Consider the following 24,540-nt stretch of genomic DNA (forward strand, 5'->3'; position numbering starts at 1 on the left):
ACCCTGAAAAAATGGCCCAGGTAAACATCGGGCAGGATCTAACTTTACTGGCATACCCATCATGTTGAATTGAATGGTGGTCCCCAAAAGATATTTCTATATCTCAGTCCTCAAAATCTGTGAATATTACCTTGTTTAGATAGAGGGGCTTTGAAGATCGCCTTGTGGAAACTGTTGGGAGAAACATGAATGTCAAAGCCCCTTCCAGTGAGGGTTCAGAAGGAAACGAGGAACATGTTGTTGGAAACTGAAGGAATGGTGATCCCTGTTATATAGTGGCGGAAAGTTGGGCCTAACTGTGTCGTACTGTTGTGTGGGAAGCTTTCGAGCAATTAACTTAGATATTTAGCTGAGGAGATTTCCAAGCAAAATGTTGAGGGTGCAGGCTGCTTTTTTTCCTTGCTGAATGTAGTAAAGTGCAAGAGGAAAGAGATAAATTGAGGAAGGAAGCATTAAACAAAATAAGAACAGTACTTAATGATTTGAGAAATTCTTAGTCTATCCAGATTCAAAAAAAAAAAAAAAAAGAGCGAATATTAGGAGACTCATTGTTAGGAAAGTGTGCTCTGAAGAGAAGGCCAAGGGTGTGGCTGGAAAACATTTTGCTGAATGGATTAGGCGTGTGATTCCTGGATCCTCTCAACCGTCTCAGCAGAGGCCAGGAAGAGAGAGAGAGTTATCCAGGAAAGATCTGTGGAGAGCTCTCTTGTCAAATGGCACAGATCCCCATGACATACACAGGAGACCTACAAGGTTTTTAGGAATGTTGTCTCAGCAGAAATGCTGCTCTTGGACTGAAGGGGACAAAGAAGAAGAGGCCAATAGAGCTGTTTCAGGCCCAGAGGACAGAGCCTTGAGCAACAGAGGATTATTTTCAGGCCTGAAAACCTAACGGAATTTGACCTGCTATGTTAAACTTTCTTGGTTCCAACAACTTCTTTATTCCTTCTAATCTCTCCCTTTTCAATGGAAATGTCTCTCACATGCCTGTCACACCATCCTTTTTTAGAAGCAAACAAATTATTTTCTAGGCCCCAGACCCCCAGATGGGGAGAAATTTGCCCCAAGACAGATCATACCTGGAGTTTCACCCATCCCTGATTTAGATGAGAGTGTTTCTCCTGGACTCTTAAGCACAGTTCTTCTGGGAACCTTTGCTGTCCCCTAAGAGAGTTCCCCCGCGTCTTGGTGATAACTGGACCTTCCTGCTGCCCCTGCCTCTGCCAATACCTCTGCAGCTGCTGAGGACCAGTCCCCACCAGCCATGGGATAGAGATTTGCTCCACATTCTTAAAGCAGTGACACCCTGTGCTTGCACTTTCATAGAGATTCAGACCTTAGAGTTCATGTATATGTGTAAGTTGGATTTTATTTTATTTTATTTTATTTTTTTTATTTATTTTTTTTTTTTGCGGTAGGCGGGCCTCTCACTGTTGTGGCCTCTCCCCTTGCAGAGCACAGGCTCCGGACGCGCAGGCTCAGCAGCCATGGCTCACAGGCCCAGCCGCTCCGCGGCATGTGGGATCTTCCCAGACCGGGGCACGAACCCGTGTCCCCTGCATCGGCAGGCGGACTCTCAACCACTGCGCCACCAGGGAAGCCCTATTTTATTTTTTATTGAGATATAATTGACATAATATTATATTAGCTTCAAGTATACAACACACTTAACTTTTAGAATTTTTATTGGAGTATATTTGACTTAATATTATGTTAGTTTCTGGTGTACAGCAAAGTGAATCAATTTTATATATATATATATCTCCATCCTTTTTCAGATTCTTTTCCCATGTAGGTTATTACAGAATACTGAGTAGAGTTCCCTGTGCTAATCAGTGGGTCCTTATTAGTTATCTATTTTATATATAGTAATGTGTATATGTTAATCCCAATCTTCTAATTTATCACTTTCCCCCCACATTTCCCCTTTGGTAACCATATGTTTGATTTCAAGATCTGTGAGTCAGTTTCTCTTCCATAAATAAGTTTATTTGTATCATTTTTTATTAGATTCCACATGTAAGTGATATCATATGATATCTGTCTTTCTGTCTGACATTACTTAGTATGATAATCTCTAGGTTCATCCATGTTGCTGCAAATGGCATTATTTTGTTCTTTTTTATGGCTGAGTAATATTCCATTCTATATATGTACCACACCTTTTTTATCCATTCCTCTGTTGATGGACATTTAGATTGTTTACATGTCTTTCCTATTGTAAATAGTGCTGCAGGGAACATCGGGGTGCGTGTATCTTTTCAAATTATGATTTTCTCCTGATATATGCCCGGTTGTGGGATTGCTGGATCATATGGTAGTTTTATATTTAGTTTTGTTTTTGTTTTTGTTTTTTTATGCCTGCGTTGGGTCTTTGTTGCTATGTGAGGGCTTTCTCTAGTTGCGGCAAGGGGGGGCTACTCTTTGTTGCAGTGCGCGGGCTACTCATTGCGGTGGCTTCCCTCGCTGTGGAGCACGAGCTCTAGGCACACGGGCTTCAGTAGTTGTGGCACACAGGCTCAGTAGTTCTGGCTTGCGGGCTCTAGAGCACAGGCTCAGTAGTTGTAGCACACGGGCTTAGTTGCTCCATGGTATGTGGGATCTTCCCGGACCAGGGCTTGATCCCATGTCCCCTACATTGGCAGGCAGATTCTTAACCACTGTGCCACCAGGGAAGCCCTATATTTAGGTTTTTAAGGAACCTCCATACTGTTCTCCATAGTGGTTGTATCACTTTACATTCCCAGCAACAGTGTAGGAGGGTTCCCTTTCTTCACACCCTCTCCAGCATTTATTGTTTGTAGATTTTTTGATGATGGCCATTCTGATTGGTGTGAGGTGATACCTCATTGTAGTTTTAATTTGCATTTCTCTAATAATTAGTGATGTTGAGCAGCTTTTCAGGTGCTTCTTGGCCATCTGTATGTCTTCTTTGGAGAAATGTCTATTTAGGTCTTCTGCCCATTTTTGATTGGGTTGTTTGTTTTCAACACAATGATTTGATACATGTATATATTGCAAAATGATTTCCACAATAAGTCTAGTTAACATCTATTACCACACATAATTACAAATTTTTTTCTTGTGTTGAGAGCTTTTAAGATCTATTCTCTTAGCAACATTCAAACATACAATACAGTATTATTAACTATAGTCACCATGCTGTACCTTACATCCCCCTGACTTATTTTATAACTAAAAGAGTTCTTATATTTTTGTTTACTACTTAACAGACACTTCCTCTCGAAAATGCCAGCATACATCTGCAGGAATGGGCCAGAATGAAATAAGAGAGTCCTAGTTAAAAATACTCCTCTCTTCCCAATTCTACCTCTTGCTTTTGGCCTTAATTCTCTTCTCTTAACATGAAATTTTTTTCCCCTTTAACTCTCTGGATCTTTTTGCAAATGAACCCCTTCCGGGAAAAGCCAGCCCCACCTGCCCTTCAATGTATGTAGATATGCTTAAGTTTTGCATTAGCTACACAAATTAGACTTTCCTACCATCTTCTACTACAAATATGTGTCATTGAGCTCTGACAATGATATCATGGAAATCAAGACACTTCCTGACAAAATTTTGTGTTGAATATAGAATGATATATTTTGTTTAATACATTTATTTCTGCCCTTGTTTTCTGAAGATTTTGTTCCTTTCTGAGCTTCACTACATATTGAGAACAAAACTGGGTTGACTATATCTCATTACCAAACATATATTTATTTCTCTTTTGAATTATCGTATAATTTAAAATCAGGTTCCAGAATAAAGTGGGAGAATGAACTCCATTTTTGCTTAAACTAATTCTTAATTATTAAAGTTTCCCAGAAATCTGTTTCAGAGATGAGCAGGAACTCTCAGGGCAGGAGGTGCTATAAAATTTTTTAATGAGTGGAAGAAAAAAGAAGTTTGCATTAATCAATGTGTGCTTAACTATCTGGTTTGCCTGTGGATATAAAAATGACAACAAGACAGGTTATAATCAAGGATGAAACACGACACCCTTTTATTTGCGGACAGAGAGGAAATTAGTTAACCCTCCAGGACATACATTGCTTATTTTCACAGTAGGTTTTGTGAGATTCACTGAATACTTGGGCTCGGTTACTATCAACAAATATACAGCAAGGTCACTTTGGATAAGTACTTTGCTGCACTATTACTGCATTCACAGGCATCTGCATGAGGACAGGAGGGAAGTTACACTCTGACATGACCCTGACAGGACAAGGCTGAAGTCACCTTGAAACTCACTGCATCTAATATAGACCTGGACTGTATAAATTAATAATTTATGACTTGCTGGGCCAGTTTCTCACCGTCCCCATACTTTTCTCTTTCACTTCTCCATAATACTGAGCAGCATGTTCGTTGGGCCTGGAATGACCTTGGCCTTCCTCTTTATGCAGTGAATTCCAGCTCATCCTCCAAGGTCCATGGATTGCCACCTCTTCTATGAAGGCTTCAAACTCAGATGTACCCTCTTCTCAACTTTTGGATCAGGGTTCTTTTAGCTTTCTGAAATTTAATACTTATCCCATGATGATATAACTGTTCATTATTTTATTCCAATTACAAGAATGGAAGCTCAAAGACAGCAGAGATCTTGTCTGTTTTGTTCATTGCTATATCTCCAGGACCTAAGAAAATGCCTCGCACAAAGGAGTTGGATAAATATTTTTTGAGTGATTCATTTCTTAGTGTGTGGGCATGTTTGGGGGGTAAGGCAACCCAATGAACCAAATAGGGTTGTTATTTTCCATATGATTCAGTTAATTTATGAGAACAGACATAGGAACACATTACTATGACCAGTGAGATTGTAAAGAGGAAATAGACATTGAATTAGACAGAAGACTTACATTAAATTTTTAGAAGCTAATTAGCTATCATAGGCAAAGTGTGAAATGGTGGCATAGTGAGTTTTAAATATATATTTGAGGAAAATAAGTATAGTGAACTGAGATTGTCCAGATTTATCAAAAGTGGCAGGCTCTTGAGGGAAGGATTGAAGTACAGGAAAGAAGAGGTTTAGTATCAATGGAATGAAGGAATGGTGATGGAGAAGGACATGTTTTGTGAGAAAAATGAGCAGACCGTTTATGAATGGAAATTCTGGACAATAAGTTTGAGAAGATGAGCCAGACCAAGACTCAGATATCAACTACCAATTGTGTGACACTGAGCAAGAAAGACATCTAATCTCCATGAGTTGCAGTTTCCATATTTGTACATTGGTAATAATAGCTAGGTTTTGCTGTTTCACAAGGTTGGTGGGGATCAAATGAATCAAGATGATTCTGACATAGGCGGACAAACAGAAGCATTAAGAAATAGTAGGCTACAAATTGGAATATACATCATGGTTTAAATATTAGAGGGAATAAATACTGGAAGGAAATGAACTGCCCTTGCATGAGAATGATATGATTATGAGTGATCTTTCTCCCCCTAATTTTGTCTATATTCCAAATCATTATCAAAGAACACATATTCATTAAACATTCATTTCATTCAACAAATATTACCCTAGGTGCTGGGAAAATAGGAGTGAATAAAAGAAATAAGATCTGAGCTCTCAAGTCGCTTAGATTTTAGTAGGCAGAGAGACACAAAACAATGCAGATACATAAGATCACTTCAGATGATAAGCGCTGTGATATTGGGGTAATGATGATGGATGTTGCTGGTAGAGGAGGGAGGGGAGGTCTCTACGAGAACAGCAGAGACTTGAGCAAAGACTTAAATGGTGAATAGGTGGCAGGACACAAATACCGAGTGGGGAAGAGTGCTGTAGGCAGTGGGTCAAGCCGCTGCAAAGGCCATAAGCAGAATGAACTGGATGTGTTCAAGGGACAGAAGGAGAGCCAGTGTGGCTGGAACACAGTGAGCGAGGACAGTGGTGGAAAGTGAAAGTCACCAGATACACAAGGGCCAGATCATGAAGGGCTTTTGAAACTGTGGTAAGGAAATTGGATTTTATTCTCAGACATTGGGGTATTTTAAGCAGAGAGATGAAATGATATGATTTACATTTTTAACTAATAGTTTATATATGTGTGTATATACACATGCATATATGTACGTATACACATAGTATATACATATAAGTATGTATACACACATTTGTGCATATATATAATAAAATTTAACTGCTACGTGATAAAATGGACTCCATAGTGATTTCATGTCATGCTGTGATCTGCCAAGGTCTAATTAATGGGGAAAAAAATGAGGTCATTATATATATGACCATATGTGGTCTTTCTAGCAAAAGATATTTTAAAAGAGGAGACAGTTTGATATCACCCCCCCCTCCAAGCTTTTACTAGTTTGTTAGATAATTGGTAACGTATTTAAATAGGATTTATTGAGTTCTGCACTATGGGGTAAAGTTAAACTGTTGATTGGAAACACCAATATTCTGAATGTCAGTTCTGGTTCTCTGCTTACTTTGCTACATTATTTTCGTTTGCATTTTATTTCCTGAAAAGTATAAAGAAGCAGTGGTGCATATCAAAAATAGATATTAAGGAGAAAATTTGCAAATGTGAAGCTGTGTAGATTTTGCTACAGAGAATTTGAAAATTATGATTTGTCCTTCTCATCCTGGCAGCACATTTATTTCTAAAAAATAATAGTGAGCTGAGTACTCTTGAGTGAACAAATCCACAGTAGAATGATTTTGGCAGGTAAAGAGGCACGTCAACTACTTTAAGTCCCCAAAGCTTCATCACTGACCTCATTATTCCTTTGGAGCACATTTCAGAATCTGTCCCCAGAAGTACATGGGCATAATGGAAGAGCCAGCCCTTTTCCTCCATCCTTTCAATGCCTGAAACAATAGATTTATGAAATACTGTGCACTTTCAATGTGGCCCAGAAAGTGGGTTATTCCTTTGTGAAAACCCATATTAATGGAATTTTGATGTCAGTTTTGAAAAGTCCACTCTGCCTTCAGTGTCTGCTAAGGTAACTACTGATCTCAAACAGCTTGAAGCCTGTTCCCATCTCCATAGAGAACGTTAATATCCACACAACCTTCTTTCTCTAGAATGTAGGATGACCAGCATTAATGCTATCAGTGTCAGAGGGGGAGACTTCATCAACCTTACTCTTTACCCTCTTTCCCTTTCCATCACAAACAAGGTTTTTTAAAGAGGTCTATCCAGGCTTTATCCTATCAAGGCCTTTGTTGTTTTTGAAAATGAATATCATTTCTCGAACACTCAGAAAGAAGCATCAAAAAGAAAAACCACTTTTGCAGTTCCTGCTGGAATAAAAGATATGACCCCTTTCCCTTACATTTTCATTCTCAGAAATGATCCTTTCTGAAAAAAATGATACAGTTTTCAAGCAGCTGTGATTTTTTTTTTTACCTCCTTTGATGTAGTCAGCAATGCTTTTTCAACAGACATTTCATATAGAGTTCGTGTCAAGATCTTCAGGGAGATTCAGAAGAAATAGAAGATAACCTTCCAACCCTGCCCTTGGGTGATTTAGAGTCTTGCATTAGGAAGGACAAATAGAACTGAAGTTACTTAATCCCTAGAGGTAATATGTTGTTTAAGAGTTCAAACTGTTCAATCAGACAGCCCCGTGTTCAAATCCTGCCCTTCCCTTATCACTTTCTACCTGTGAGACACACTTATCTCCAGGAACCTCAGAAATTTCTGCAAAACAAATATAATATTAGCAATCAGGGAATTCCCTGGCTGTCCAGTGCTTAGGACTCCATGCTTCTGTTGCAGTGGACACAGGTTTGATCCCTGGTTGGGGAACTGAGATCCTGCAAGCCGTGCTGTGTGGCTGGGGAAAAAAAAAAAAAGTCATATTTTAGGATTGCTATGAAGATGAATGAAATAATGAATCATGGAAGTAAAGTACTTAGCATGGTGTCAGAGCCCCAAATTAGTTCTTAAAAATCAGTAGCCTCTATTTCTTGGTAAACATTGATAAAGAGAATAATTATTACTTCAAACACTTTTTTTTAAAAGTGGCCTTTGATAATTGTATTACAAACTTACATTCACAAATTGTAAATATGGACTACGTTTTTATTTTTCCTTCATAGGCATTTTAAATTGCTGTGTGGCGTACAATGTTGGTCTCCTGGAAGCAAAGATATTTTCTGGTCCTTCAAGTGAACAGTTTGGCTATGCAGTGCAGCAGTTCATAAATCCAGAAGGCAACTGGTAAGAATAGTCTCTTCTTTATCACTTCAGTAAAAACACTAAATTTAATATTTGACTACAATTGCTTGTTCAAATTGGTGCATGTATATGTTACTAATGGGTAGTCCTCAAATATCCGTAAATGAAGGATTTTTCTTTGGGAGTTGGTAACTCTCAGATTAATAATTAATGGGATGGCATAAAGGTACCTTTTTTAAACCTAGATAGAAAATTTTCTATAAATATTCCATAGTAAATTCATAATACCAGATTTTGACCATTTGATGTTAGATAGATAGGTAGATAAATACATTTGTCTTCCTTTCTTACTCTGTAAACTGATATCCATTAGGCTTTGTAAATGCTCAGCTGGCTAGTGCTGCCGCTGGACCATTTCTAGATGGTAGAATTGTTCCCTAAATTTTCTCCTTCAGCAAAGCTTTGTCTACTGGCTTCACTCTAAGTCAGCGTTCCCTACTCCAGGTGACAAAGGGTCCTCACAAGCATTCATACTCCCTTTTGAAGCAGAGGGCTCCAGACAGATCCTAGCTCATCTAGAACTCTTTCCAATGAATAAATGGGCTGTTGTTGGCTTATCAAATAAGGGCTATAATTTATACCTTTCAACTAAAAAAATTATTCCCAACCTAAAAGTTGAGAGTTATGTTTTTTTTTCTTTTTTTTTTTGAAAGATTTTGCTTTTTTTTTAAAAGATTTTATTATTTATTTATTTTTTAATATGTGGTCTTAATTATTTATTTATTTTTATTTTTGGCTGTGTTGGGTCTTCGTTTCTGTGTGAGGGCTTTCTCTAGTTGCGGCGAGCGGGGGCCACTCTTCATCACGGTGCGCGGGCCTCTCACTGTCGCGGCCTCTCTTGTTGCGGAGCACAGGCTCCAGACGCGCAGGCTCAGTAGTTGTGGCTCACGGGCCTAGTTGCTCCACGGCATGTGGGATCTTCCCAGACCAGGGCTCGAACCCATGTCCCTTGCATTGGCAGGCAGATTCTCAGCCACTGCGCCACCAGGGAAGCCCGAGAGATATGTTTTATACGGTGGGAAATTTTAGGACTTCAAGCCCTGGAGGCCGCATCTCAAGTAACCCTGAGAGAACTGCTCCCAGGAGGCGAGGGGGGAGCCAGGATATATAAGAGTTTTGCAACAAAGGGCAGGTAGTCTGAACGTCAAAAGAACGAAAAGAATAAAATATCTAGGAATAAACCTACCTAAGGAAACAAAAGACCTGTATGCAGAAAATTATGACACTGATGAAAGAAATTAAAGATGATACAAATAGATGGAGAGATATACCATGTTCTTGGATTGGAAGAATCAACATTGTGAAAATGACTCTACTACCCAAAGCAATCTACAGATTCAATGCAATCCCTATCAAACTACACTGGCATTTTTCACAGAACTAGAACAAAAAATTTCACAATTTGTATGGAAACACAAAAGACCCCGAATAGCCAAAGCAATCTTGAGAACGATAAACGGAGCTGGAGGAATCAGGCTCCCTGATTTCAGACTATACTACAAAGCTACAGTAATCAAGACAGTATGGTACTGGCACAAAAACAGAAATATAGATCAATGGAACAGGATAGAAAGCCCAGAGATAAACCCACACACATATGTTCACTTTATCTTTGATAAAGGAGGCAGGAATGTACAGTGGAGAAAGGACAGCCTCTTCAATAAGTGGTGCTGGGAAAACTGGACAGGTACATGTAAAAGTATGAGATTAGAACACTCCCTAACACCATACACAAAAATAAGCTCAAAATGGATTAAAGACCTAAATGTAAGGCCTGACACTATAAAAGTCTTAGTGGAAAACACAGGCACAGCACTATATGACATAAGTCACAGCAAGATCTTTTTTGACCCACCTCCTAGAGTAATGGAAATAAAATCAAAAACAAACAAATGGGACCTAATGAAACTTAAAAGCTTTTGCATAGCAAAGGAAACCATAAACAAGATGAAAGGACAACCCTCAGAATGGGAGAAAATATTTGCAAATGAAGCAACTGACAAAAGATTGATCTCCAAAATATAGGAGCAGCTCATGCAGCTCAATAACAAAAAAACAAACAACCCAATCCAAAAATGGGCAGAAGACCTAAATACACATTTCTCCAAAGAAGATATACAGATTGCCAACAAACACATGAAAGAATGCTCAACATCACTAATTATTAGAGAAACGCAAATCAAAACTACAATGAGATATCATCTCACACCAGTCAGAATGGCCATCATCAAAAAATCTAGAAACAATAAATGCTGGAGAGGGTGTGGAGAAAAGGGAACACCCTTGCACTGCTGGTGGGAATGTGAATTGGTACAGCCACTATGGAGAGCAGTATGGAGGTTCCTTAAAAAACTAAAAATAGGGCTTCCCTGGTGGCGCAGTGGTTGAGAGTCCGCCTGCCGATGCAGGGGACACGGGTTCGTGCCCCGGTCCGGGAAGATCCCACATGCCGTGGAGTGGCTGGGCCCGTGAGCCATGGCCGCTGAGCCTGCGCGTCCGGAGCCTGTGCTCCGCAATGGGAGAGACCACAACAGTGAGAGGCCCGTGTACTGCAAAAAAAAAAACAAAAAAAAAAAACTAAAAATAGAACTACCATATGACCCAGCAATCTCACTACTAGGCATATACCATGAGAAAACCATAATTCAAAAAGAGACATGTACCAAAATGTTCATAGCAGCTCTATTCACAATAGGCCGGAGATGGAAACAACCTAAGTGTCCATCATCGGATGAATGGATAAAGATGATGTGGCACATATATACAATGGAATATTACTCAGCCATAAAAAGAAACGAAACTGAGCTATTTGTAATGAGGTGGATAGACCTAGAGTCTGTCATACAGAGTGAAGTAAGTCAGAAAGAGAAAGAGAAATACCATATGCTAACATATATATATGGAATTTAAGAAAAAAAATGTCATGAAGAACCTAGGGGTAAAACAGGAATAAAGACACAGACCTACTTGAGAATGGACTTGAGGATATGGGGAGGGGGAAGGGTAAGCTGTGACGAAACGAAAGAGGCATGGACATATATACAGTACCAAACGTAGGGTAGATGGATAGTGGGAAGCAGCTGCATAGCACAGGGAGATCGGCTCAGTGCTTTGTGACCGCCTGGAGGGGTGGGATGGGGAGGGTGGGAGAGAGACGCAGGAGGGAAGGGATGTGGGAACAGATGTATATGTATGACTGATTCACTTTGTTATAAAGCAGAAACTAATAAAAACAAACAAACAAACAAAAAGAGTCATGTACCAAAATGTTCATTGCAGCTCTGTTTACAATAGCCAGGAGATGGAAGCAACCTAAGTGTCCATCATCGGATGAATGGATAAAGAATATGTGGCACATATATATGATGGAATATTACTCAGCCATTAAAAGAAACGAAATTGAGTTATTTGTAGTGAGGTGGATGGACCTAGAGTCTGTCGTACAGAGTGAAGTAAGTCAGAAAGAGAAAGACAAATACCGTATGGTAACACATATATATGGAATCTAAAAAAAAAAAATGTCATGAAGAACCTAGGGGTAAGACGGGAATAAAGACACAGACCTACTAGAGAATGGACTTGAGGACATGGGGAGGGGGAAGGGTAAGCTGGGACGAAGTGAGAGAGTGGCATGGACATATACACACTACCAAATGTAAAATATATAGCTAGTGGGAAGCAGCCGCATAGCACAGGGAGATCAGCTCGGTGCTCTGTGACCACCTAGAGGGGTGGGATAGGGAGGGTGGGAGGGAGGGAGATGCAAGAGGGAAGAGATATAGGAACATATTTATATGTATAACTGATTCACTTTGTTATAAAGCAGAAACTAACACACCATTGTAAAGCAATTATACTCCAATAAAGATGTAAAAATAAATAAATAAATTAATTTTTAAAAAGATGACTGTTAATTAAAGAAAACCAGATATGTCAAGTTAAAGGATTTAGCGCTTTTCTATGTACGGAAGATGCAAGAATCTGAACTCACTGAAATCATTCCTTTGATGTGCACCTCAGCTATCTGGGGCCAGTATCCTGTGTTTTCATACCCTGAGTTTCCTCAGGGCTCACCGAAGGGAGTGGCTGCAGGCTGTTGGCTGCTAGATGGCAGGTATTCTTTCCTTCCTGTGCCCTCAGGGCTCACCAGGTCATCATCGGCTGTGGCTGCAATGCTGATGACTGTTGCATCCTTTGTTTACTGATATGGCAGGCAATATTCCATCTTTCATACCGTTTTTCCTGTGTGAACTTATGTCTGGTGCTCTAAAAAATGGAATTCAAAGAAACACTCAGAATCCAAATTATCCACATTTTGAAGTGTGCCTGTCTGTATGGTGGGGAAACAAAATGAAATTATCACTCATACGGGTAGTGTGTCACAGAAGGCATCTTGGAGGAGGTGAATCATGGGGTGGGTCTTAAGAGTGGATGTGAACAGGTGGGAGAATATTGTTAACTCATTCCTGCTTCAGAGCTTCGGTGCACACGCTTTTCTCCTGGAAGGGACAGTCTTCCCAAGATTTTGGGTCTTATTTCTCAGTTTTGCTCAAATGCCTCCTGCTCAGAGAGACCTTTCAGAGCCAGCCTGTCTGAATCAGCACTTCACAACCTCCCAGTCACTCTCTAGCCTTTTATGTTGGTTTATTTTCTAAATAGCAGTTATTACTATCTGAAATTATCTTTATATGTTTATATGCTCATTATGCATTTTCTGTTCCGTCTCCGAGGGTAGGGACGTTGCTTCGTGCACTGGTACATGCTCAGAACCCAGAGTGGCACCTGGCATCGAGCAGAGGAGTCACTCATTACTTGTTGAATTACTGAATGAAAGTCCTGGTCCCCACTGATTCACCTGAGGTAGTCTACAAAGTGACCTCGAGCAGACAGACTTACGTAGGCGCTGAACAAGACTCTCAGACGCACTCTGATGGTCCAGTTCATAAGTGTGGCCTTGCTGAGGACAACCTGGCATTAAACTTGAGGTTATTCTTTTTTATTTATTTATTTTTTTTTTTGCGGTATGTGGGCCTCTCACTGTTGTGGCCTCTCCCGTTGCGGAGCACAGGCTCCGGACGTGCAGGCTCAGCAGCCATGGCTCACGGGCCCAGCTGCTCCGCGGCATGTGGGATCTTCCCGCACCGGGGCACGAACCCGCGGTTATTCTTTTTAAGTAACAGTTTTTCTTGGACAGAGAAAGAGGCACCATTAGCAATAGATGCTGTTAGGGATGATAAGTCTGTCAAGGACTGTAGGCAACTCAAGCACTGGCCACACTGCAGGTTGGAAGTTAAGACCAAAAGGGACAAAGTTGACAGGAACCTAGCAGGCAGAGTCCTGGCAAAGTGAGCCATATCTCCTTTCTCTTTCCAGGACTCCCTCTAAGCATACAAAGTGTTGCTAAAAGACAAATATGTTAACAGTTTATGGTGAGATTCTGGTGCTGATAGGGTTATGTCAAGACCGGGGACACCAGGCATTTCTAAATCCTGCCTTGACCTCCTCATGACATTCTGGAAAGATACATAAACACAAGACAATGGTTAGTGGCCAACAAGGTAGCACTCTACTATTGGCTGGGCTGGTGCTTTTAGCTCCAGTATAGAGCTTTCTGGTTAGATGTAGTATGAGGCTTATTTAGGCCTTCCATCCCTCAAGCCTCCGTATAACCACCAGATGATATGTACATACCCCACCCCCAGGAAGAAGAGAAGGGAGCATCTTACCTGAGAGCTACAGCCTGTGAAGGTGTGAAGCAGAAAGGAAAGAGAACAGAACTTGGCCTGGCATGCCAGCCTGGGTCCCTCACTGATCTAGCCTTGTAACATCCGAGTCATGGACATGATTTTCTAACGCACCACAGGCTGGATGCTATGTGAGGTGCAGGAAGTACAAAACATAGACCTTGACTTTAAGGCACGTGGAGTCGAGTCAGTGAGGAAGATGGATGTGCCCAGCAGGCAGTCGTGAATAGTGCCAGAGGCATAAGAGCCAACCCCAGAGTTAACAGCATTTGTGTGCCTTTCGTGTCACTTGCTATATTAACTTACTATTAAAAGCTCATTTTCTGAAAATGAAGCTAAATTTTCTGAAAAGTTAGCTTTCTAAAGAAGCTAAATTCTTTAGCTTGACATATCTGGTTTTCTTTAATTAACAGTCATCTTTTGATGTTCAGACTACCTGCCCTTTGTTGCAAAACTCTTATATATCCTGGCTCCCCCCTCGCCTCCTGGGAGCAGTTCTCTCAGGGTTACTTGAGATGCGGCCTCCAGGGCTTGGAAGTCCTAAAATTTCCCACCGGATAAAACATAACTCTCAACTTTTAGGTTGTGAATAATTTCTTTAGTTGACAGGTATAAATTATAGCCCTTATTTGATAAGCCTTCAACAGCCCATTTATTCATTGGAAAGAGCTCCAGATGAGCTAGGATCTGTCTGGAGCCTTCTGCTGCAAAAGGGAGCATGAATGCCTGTGAGGACCCTTTGTCACCTGGAGTAGGGAACGCTGACTTAGAATGAAACCAGTAGACAGAAACCAAGGCCTGGGACGCTAAAGGGACAGGGTTGCATCCTGGCCTCTCTCACTAGCTGGCCCTGCCAAGGTGCCTTGCCCAGAGGGCAGGGATGAGCAGGGTCCAGGTGAGTGGGCTTTCCCACTCCAGTGCTGGGGTGGCCGTGGGTAGGTCCAGCAGCGTTCACAATCCTGCGGCTCAAGGAACATAATACGAAACTTTGGAATCCAGAATTGCCTGTTTGCTTTGACAATTGGCATTGTGCCCTTCCCCACTCCTAATTTATGACAATTGCACAGACATTATGGGAGTAGCAGATGTGGGAAAGACTGTTTAAACATTATTAACTTTTCTTCTGATACTAATCAAGTTAACTTTGGGCACAGAAAGTGATATTACTATGAATTTCTTTAATAAACTGAGTCTTTTTCCCTTAGACTTTATATATGTAATACATACTCACACATCCCTTTATTTTTTTTACTCCCTACTGCCTGTTGTGAAGCTGCTGTCTTGGCAGTGTTTTCCTCTGCTCGCTTGGACTTTCTTTACAATCTGTCTTGTTGAGCCCTGACTCTATCTTTCAGCCCTTTCCTGCCTTCTGACAACTCGCTTAGAGCTCTAGTCTGAGTTTTTCTTAAATCACACTCCACTATTTTTAAAGTACAACTTTAGCTGTTCCATATGTCCCATTTTTCTAAGAATTTATAGGCATATTTTGTACTGGGATCTACAAGATTTTAACAAAATAATCTTGACTCCTTTGCTAGTTTTATTTATTATGCTTTTATGACACTGTGGACTTTTATTCTAAAAACAGTAGTAATATGGCTTTGCAAATTCTTGAAACTTTCTCATGGTCTCACATGAGCTGGATGACTTTAAAAGCAAGATTACCTCACAAATAGAGCACGAGAGCACTCTACCTGCACGGAAAGCTGTGGTCTCTTCTCCCCCGAGTGAGACCCACAAAGGGTCATCCCACTTTGGAGCCCTCACTTTATACACAGGATGTTCCAATGTAGGTGATGCAATCCTTATCACAAACAGTTACACAAAGGATTGTGATATGTTTAAAGTCATTTCCTGGAAGCTTGTGGTGATATGCACTCTTTCTGTTTGTCTCATCTGAGGGCCTGTCCCAAGAATTGTCTGAGCTCATTATATGACTCAAAAACCTTAGGACACTGCAATCACTTGTGTGACGAGGACTGTCTGGGAATCGAGGGTATTTCCAGTTGTGGAAATGTATTTTCTTGCTCTAGTGAGGACCAGTGTGTGCTTGTTCTTTAAGAGGAGAAATATAATGAGCAAGTGCCATAGCCAAAAAAAAAAAAACTTCCATCTATATATAGTATAGCTTTTACTTTTTATAAATTTATTTATTTATTTTATTTTGGCTGCATTGGGTCTTCATTGCTGTGCATGGGCTTTCTCTAGATGCATCGAGCGGGGGCTACTCTTTGTTGAGGTGCATGGGCTTCTCATTGTGGTGGCTTCTCTTGTTGCAGAGCACCAGCTCTAGGCACGCGGGCTCAGTGGTTGTGGCTCGTGGGCTCAGTAGTTGTGGCTTGCAGGCTCTAGAGTGCTGGCTCAGTAGTTGTGGTGCACGGGCTTAGTTGCTCCACGACATGTGGGATCTTCCTGGACCAGGGCTCGAACCCGTGTCCCCTGCATTGGCAGGCGGATTCTTAACCACTGAGCCACGAGGAAAGTCCCTGTTTTTACTTTTTAATTAAAAATTGTAGTAAAGCATTATGTGTGTTACAAATATAACAGATTGTAGAAAATATCTCTTGTAGAGAATTTTAGATAAATAATAAAGAAGTAACATTCAATTCTGCAACAGACATCAAAGATTATGTCGTACAGTGCATTGGTAATACCAATACTGGTAAATTCTTTGCCAAACACATAATACTCATGATGACTCTTTCAGAGCTTTGTCAAATGATTACCCATTTTACAAATGAGAGGAGAGGAGTGAGACTTAGAAAGCTTTATTAGTTTGCCTAAGTTTACAGAGCTAAGAAGTAATAAGCATAGGGTAGATTAATGCAAACAGAGGTAAGGTGTTCCAAGTGGACATATTTTTATAAGTAACCAAGGAAGAAAGTGGCAGAATGTAATTGGCATTTATAAATAATATTTAAATATAATTTTCATATAAACTTTATAAAGTAAGATAAACTTCATTTAGCATTTTGAATGAAAAATTATTACAGAAAAGGGTTGCCTGGGATGACAGTTCCCATCTGTCTTGTTTTTTTTTTTTTTTTTTTTTTTGCGGTACGCGGGCCTCTCACCGTTGTGGCCTCTCCCATTGCGGAGCACAGGCTCTGGACGCGCAGGCTCAGCGGCCATTGCTCACGGGCCCAGCCGCTCCGCGGCATGTGGGATCCTCCTGGACCGGGACACGAACCCGCGTCCCCTGCATCGGCAGGCAGATTTTCAACCACTGTGCCACCAGGGAGGCCCCCCATCTGTCTTTTCATTCTCTCATAGACAGGGATTTGTCATATAAGTCAAGAGCCAGAACAGAAGGGTTTTACCCTCTGCTTCCCCACCACTAGCTGGGTGACTTTGGGAAAGTCACACAACCTCTCTAGAGCACAAAGAAAATGCCATCCTGACCAAACCAGAAGTTTTTAGCACCTAGTGAGAGAATAAAACACTTCAAAAACTAAACTAATGTGCACATTTGAGGTACTCTCATTAGCTCCTTGTAAAAATATACAGGAGGAAAATCAGGATTTTAAATAACTAGATCCTCCCCACCTCCCTCCACTGCCTCATCCTCAGCCATTTCTCATCTGTCACGGATTAGCTTTGGTCCATTTCTTCTTTTTCTTGGCCAAGGATGCTATTCTGATCCCTTTTCCAAAATAATCATGTCTTCGTCTGTCATTATGTAGCCTTTAAATATTAGCCAATATCCTCCTTTATGTCTCTTTCCAAAGGTAAAATTCTCTTGACAGGTTTTCCTGGTAGTGCCATTTAACATGCTTACATTGCTTATTCACAAGGTTTGCTTTTATTTTAAATCCACAACATATGTATTCCTTTTTGTTCTTCCATTACATTTTAGTTATTTTCACCAACATCTAACTTAGTCATATTTTTGATTCTGCAAAGGCATTAGAAGTCTGACTGTAATATATCCTTGCAGTTTTAAGTTTAAAAAACCTACTGTTGACATTTTTATAACTAATTATTATGCTATTGTCATGTACTTAAACCAACACTATTCATATAGGTATACAAAGTGGCGTGTTTCCTATCAACATTGACTTTCCCTTGGCTGGCAGGGTAAGTAGGGAACCAAGTACCTTTTAGACCCCCATGGGCCCCTCCAGTGTTGATTCACCTACCTTTGTCACATCATAGTTGTTAATTTTTTTCCACTAAGTTAAAGTTATCTTTATGGATGAATTTTTTAAATGGTTTGTGTTATAGTAGAAAGGGCACTTGAAATGTTCCCTGCTCTGGACACAAATTTGTATGTGTGCCCACAAACATAGGGACACACATACATGCCCATCTTTTGTGACTTGCATGTGGAATAGATCGGCTGCTCCGGAGTATCTGGAGCCCTTCAGTGACCTGTGAAAATCCTCTGTGCCTCACCAGCTAGTCTTATCATTTTAAGCTTTCCTCTGTGTTAATGCCTGAATGTCTGTTTTTAGAATGAGTTCATTCACGATGGTGCTGGGACTCACACACACACACCTTCCTGGTGGCTACTTGTCTGAAACTTTTCCATCCATCAACTCTGTCTGAAGAAGGATCTGGTAAATGCAAAGTGGCACAGGTGGAACCTATTTGTTAATTTGCTTAGGGCCCAGGTGACAGGACAACAGTGAGTAGCTCTCCTGGAAGAGTTCTAAGTCAGCTTAATGTGACAGAAAGAATTGGAGGTTTGGAGTGAAAGGGCAGATCTAGACTTTGCTGCCAATCAGACAGAGTCAGTTTCTTTATATGAAAACAGGAGTAGTTATAATATTTGATCTCACAGAGTATTTATAAGGATCAAAGAAGATCCTTATAATAAAATAAAGGATAAAATGTGCTTTATAAAATGTAAAGTAGTTTACAAATATGGTTGCTTTTCCAGTTCTTAGCATTGATAGCAGCCATCTGTCAAAACACCTATTTAAAAGGTACTATCTCATGGGCTTTGATTTATAAAAATGTGTGACCTTAAAAGCATTCCTTTCCTCCCCGCCAGGGCACAAGAATGTGGAATTAATACCATCACAAGGCTTTAAATTGACTATTTTGCCTTTTGAGTTTAACTTCAGGAAAACTGCATGTTGGATGAGTCAACATAACAGAATCCGTTTTTATTGATTCAATTGCTTCCAGTGCAAAAGCTAATTTCCAGGATTTTTGTGAGACAGAACAGTAGGCTTAAGATGTTCTAGCAATAATGAAGTCGGTGGACTTTGCATTGGGGAACTGAAAGACCTTGAGGGGTAGCCATCCCACTGTTTGAGGAAGTGATCTGGCAGCCACAGAAGTCTGAGGCTGCATAATGAGGCCAGGAGACTAAAATTGCCTTTCAACATATGCCAAAGAGTTTAGCTATTAAATTTATAATTGCAGTGTTTCCCAGCCAAGAGCTGAAAATGAACTCTCTTACCCGTCTTCCCCCTTCCTAGAGATGTGAAATCTTACAGGTGAATTCTTCCCATCACCAGCTCCTTTTATGTTCCAAGCAGGTAGCCATATGGAACTCACCAGCCTCCTTGTGTTGTCAATGGCCTGGAACTAAACAATATAAGGAACAGTATTTATATTTATAAGCTGTAGGCTTTGAAATTTCTCATCTTAATGTGGGTATTATATATAGTAAGCTTCTAATGCCAAACAAAATACCACCATGGATGGCTGCTAGACATCTCCAACTGACAACAATGTCCTCCTGACCTCAAAATCTTGCTCTACTGACTGTATTCCCCTTATCTGATGATGGCCGCTTGGTTGCTTTTAGTTCTAGCTGAAAACCTTGGGGTCATCCTTTGGGGTTTTTTTATTATTATTATTCAAAAACTAACCTCTCAAGAAATCCTGCTGGCCCTACCTTCAAAATATATCTGAAACAAGTACACTTGTCACCACCTTCCCTTCTGCCAGCCCCGTAGGAGCCTGGCATCACCTCTTGCCTGTATTATCCCAGGTGCCTTCTAAGCACTTCACCTGTTCCGCCTTTACCCCCATGCAATCATTCTCAACACAGAAGCCTTCAGAATCCTTCTAAAATATGTCAGATCATACCACTACTGTGCTCAAAACACTCCAATGACTTTCTTTCTCATATTTCACTCAGAGGGAAAGCTGAGTCCTTATGATTTCATACAAGGCTCTGCATGATCTGGGCCCATTACCAACATGACCTCATCTCCTACAATTTCCCCCTTGTGCATTCTGGTCCAGCCACAGGGCTTTTGCACTTGCTGTTCCCATAGCCAGGACTACTCTTCCACCAGAGTCTTATGGTTTTACTCCTTTCCCTCCATCTACTCTGTTTTTTTTTTTTTTTTTGCCGTACGCGGGCCTCTCACTGCTGTGGCCTCTCCCGTTGTGGAGCACAGGCTCCAGACGCACAGGCTCAGCGGCCATGGCTCACGGGCCCAGCCGCTCCGTGGCATGTGGGATCCTCCCGGACCGGGGCACGAACCTGCGTCCCCTGCATCGGCAGGTGGACTCTCAACCACTGCGCCACCAGGGAAGCCCCCTCCATCTACTCTTTACTTAAATGTCGCCTCAGTGAGGCCTTCCCTGGCCCTCCTAATAAAGATTATAACACCCTCCACCTCACGCTCCTAATTTTATCCTCATTTTCCCACAAAGCACTGATCACTATCACCGTATGTTTTACTTACTTATTACACTTATTGCCTGTCTTTTCCCACTAGAATGTAGCCTCTGTGAGGCCATAAATTTTTGACTGACTTACTCTCTAATATCTCCCCAGTGCCTAGAATTGAGTCTGGCACACAGTTGGCCTGGCCACCAGGTACAGCATCACAGGTTGTATACTGTACAAGGCCAGGGCACACCATGCATGTGGGAATGGTACCCGCTAGAGCTGTGCAAACTGTTAGCCCCCTAAGATCTTTAAAAACATTTATTGAACCAAATAAAACATGCTTTGCCCTAGTGTCAATATTTTTAAGTGCACCTCTGTCCATAATCTCTGGAAAAGTCTCTAGTATCGAAGGAACGCTTGGAGAGTTTAGAAAGTCACAGACCAAAGGAAGATATTTATAACAGTCCCTCGATTGTGGGTTTAAAACTACCTACACCACCGTAAATACTGTTTACTAACTAAACAAAGTATTTTGAATTCCACTGGAGGTGGGCAGATTGGCTATGTTTTGGAACTCTATATAATCACTATTTTCCCACAAGATAATTGAACAGTAAGTGTTATTTTAAGTAGTCTTGGAAGAATTCCCAGTTTCACTGTAGGAAAAGAGGAGTTTATATCTTGGGATTTTGTTTTGTTTTGAGAATCAGCACACACGCCTGTTCACGCAGCTCTTTGTCTGGTTGTGATTAAATTAAATCCATAACTTCAAAGAGGCTTTGCCACATTTCAGCAGGGTTTACCTACCAACGTATCCTATTCCCCACCTTTATAACATTCTCTCCTGGCATGTTCCTTCCTGCTACAGCTGATTATATAAAATTTTATAGATAAATATATCTGCCTCCTTCATCTTTCTGTCTGATTAATTTGAGAATGTCACAGTTCCCTCAGAGTAACCATGGGTGATGTCATAGCCTTTCCTTGTGAGGGTGAGTTGTCAGGAACAAGGATTTCACTAGGTGCAAGGGAGGAGGAGAATCTACTGGAAACACTGCCAATAAAGGAGGTGAGCAATGGTTTTACAAACATTCTCTGTAGTCACTAGTGTGACCTGTGACTTCCTACTTACTAGTATGGTTCACAGCATTTAAAGAATGAATTATACACGATGAGGGCATCCTTGCTGTTCTTCAACAGTCACCAAAATGGTCTGGTTTGCCACTGTCCTCCATTGTTTTGCGTTAAGAGTTCAATATGGCATAATGCTGCCAGAGATTTATGTGTTCTGTGTGAGAATCTCAGGTCCTTTCATAAATTTCTTGTTCAGGGGCACACAGCTGCACAGGTGCTTGCCTTCTCTTCTTCCTGTCTGATGAATGGGGGAAGGGGTAACTTTCATGGTGGCAGTGGAGATGTCATCATCTCCCTAAGCCTTGAGGTTATCAAATCATGAATTCTGGGAGGGGATAGGAGGGGGTGGGGGGAGAGTGTCCAGGGAATGCTTAGTCGATAGGAAACAGCAAGTGGCCTTTTGAGCTTTCTCACTGAGAAAACAGGTAGCTAGCAATGCAGCTTTACTGCTGGAGGCTCTGAGGGACAAAATGGTTAAATTTTAGGTGAGAAACACTAAACTTTTGTTTCTCAGTGTGTTTCTCTGGAATATGCTGAGGGTGGATGGGAAAGGTGCACAGTAGAAGCCACGCAAACGACCACATTTGGGACCATCTGAACATACGCTGTTCTTCCCTGTCTGTAAACAGTACACCCCCCATCTCAGTAGGTGTGGCCTGACCCTCAGGTTCCAGTTCCTACTCCTTGATGATTCTGGAGCCCAACCCATCTGTTCAGACAGTTTTCCCAACCTGGGCCCTTTGCCACGCCTTCTTGCCACTAATAGGAAAGAGAATAAATAGCCTAAGGGTCAAGAGCTTGGGCGTCAGAATCAGTTATGCTTGGCTCTCACGACCTAGGTGAATATGAGTAAGTTGGTCATCTCTCTGTGTCTCAGCGATTCTGTATGGAAAATGGAGATAACATAATCTCAGACCCGTGCTGCACAGGAAGTTAATAATGTTTGGAAAGCCTCTCATTCAGTACCAGCTGTTGTAAGATTTGCTGTAATTAATATCAATTCCCAGCATGTAAAGGGGCAAAGCCACACTTCCTATTATAGTTTCTTGCTATCAGGTGCTATGTTGTTCCCTACAGACTCCTCAGTCAGCTTTTGTTTAAAAAATAAAGACTCAAGTTAGACGCATCATGGATATGTGGAGACTGAATCAGGAACAGCAGACAGAACAGTCACCATATAATGCTTTCCTCTCAACTTGGTGGAGTTTTTTCCGCTCTTCTTGTTTGTCTGTTTTTTCTTCAATTTGGACAGAAAGAAATGCTCCTCAATAAAAACAGAACTAAAAATTTTCTACTCAACTTTTCCTCAAGTAAGAGAATTCTCTTAGGTAATAATATAGAATCAACACAACATTGTAAATCAGCTATACTCCAATAAAAATTTTTAAAAAATAATGTAGAATCATCTATTCGTTTGTTCACTTGTGTTTTCATTCATTTGTTCAACACCTAGTCACTCAGCGCTATAGTCTCAATTCCTAATCGCCATGGACTTTTCCTCTCTAGGGGGGATTTAGTCAGGAGGCAAGCACTTCCAGGCTAACGTGATGAAAACTGGGACAGGGAAAGCTCAGAGACTATGAAAGTCTTCAGGAAATCCACCTTGCTCAAATGTGGAAGAACCAGGTGACTTCCTGGAAGAAGTGGTTGTCTAATGGGAGACATAACTAATGAGCAGACTTTCCCAGGCAGGGAACAAACAGCACGTGTGAAGCAAGGAAAACTCAGCTCCTCCACCAGATCAGAGTCTGACTAAAATACAGAATTTCAGGAATGTACCAGGAGAAAACAGGGCTGGAAAAGTAAGCAAGGGCCAGATTATCTCTTTCTTTCTTTATTAAAGAAATTTTTATTGACATATAGTTAATTTATAATGTTGTTAGTTTCAGGTGTACAGCAAAGTGATTAAATATATGTGTGTGTGTGTATAATATGTACTTTTTCAGTCTCTTTCTTTCTTTCTTAAATTTTAAGATGTATCCTGCACACAAAGATCAGAGGTAATACTGTGTAGTTCTACTATGGAATGAAGACCAGAGATTTGTACAAATGGAGAAAAATCGAGCTGCTGGAAGATAGTTTTTACAATACAGAGTCTTCATAAGTTTCCTAACTTCCTCTGAGTTGTTATGAATTTGAAGAACATCAGATATGTTCAAACATGCACTTCAAATCCTGCTCTATGATTCTCTCCCTCCATTAAAGTGAATATTGGCTATATTACTAATAGCCAATATTTCAATTCCTATTTCTATTTGTATTTCAGGTATACAGATTGTGGTTCACAATTTTTAAAGGTTATGTTCCATTTATAGTTATTATAAAATATTGACTATATTCCCTGTGTTGTACTATATATCCTTAATAGTTTATTTATTTATACATAGTAATTTGCGCCTCTTAATCCTCTACCCCTATATTGCCCCTCCTCCCTTCCCTCTCTGCACTGGTAACCACTAGTTTGTTCTCTGTATCTGTGAGTCTGTTTCTTTTTTGTTGTATTCACAAGTGTGTTTTACTTTTTTTTTTTTTTTTATGTTGAGCCTTCTTTTAATTTTTTTTAATTTTTTTTTTTTTTGGCTGTGTTGGGTCTTCGTTTCTGTGCAAGGGCTTTCTCTAGTTGTGGCAAGCGGGGGCCACTCTTCATCGTGGTGCATGGGCCTCTCACTGTCGCGGCCTCTCCTGTTGTGGAGCACAGGCTGCAGAGGCTCAGGCTCAGTAGTTGTGGCTCACGGGCCCAGCTGCTCCGCGGCACGTGGGATCTTCCCAGACCAGGGCTTGAACCCGTGTCCCCTGCATTAGCAGGCAGACTCTCAACCACTGCGCCACCAGGGAAGCCCCTGTGTTTTACTTTTTAGAGTCCACATAG

General features: G+C 40.9%; 1 protein-coding gene across 1 annotated transcript in view; it reads left to right on the forward strand.

Annotated features, from left to right (window-relative positions):
* ITGA2 (integrin subunit alpha 2) overlaps window positions 1-24,540 on the forward strand; it is a 109,424-nt gene that overhangs the window by 17,499 nt on the left and 67,385 nt on the right. The window contains exon 2 of the mRNA XM_081230402.1: window positions 8,075-8,195. Within this exon, the coding sequence (XP_081086528.1) occupies window positions 8,075-8,195 (121 nt within the window). The remainder of the gene's footprint in view (window positions 1-8,074; window positions 8,196-24,540) is intronic.

Source organism: Mesoplodon bidens (genome assembly GCF_964165515.1).
Source record: "Mesoplodon bidens genome assembly, chromosome: 4".
Lineage (NCBI taxonomy): Eukaryota > Metazoa > Chordata > Mammalia > Artiodactyla > Ziphiidae > Mesoplodon > Mesoplodon bidens.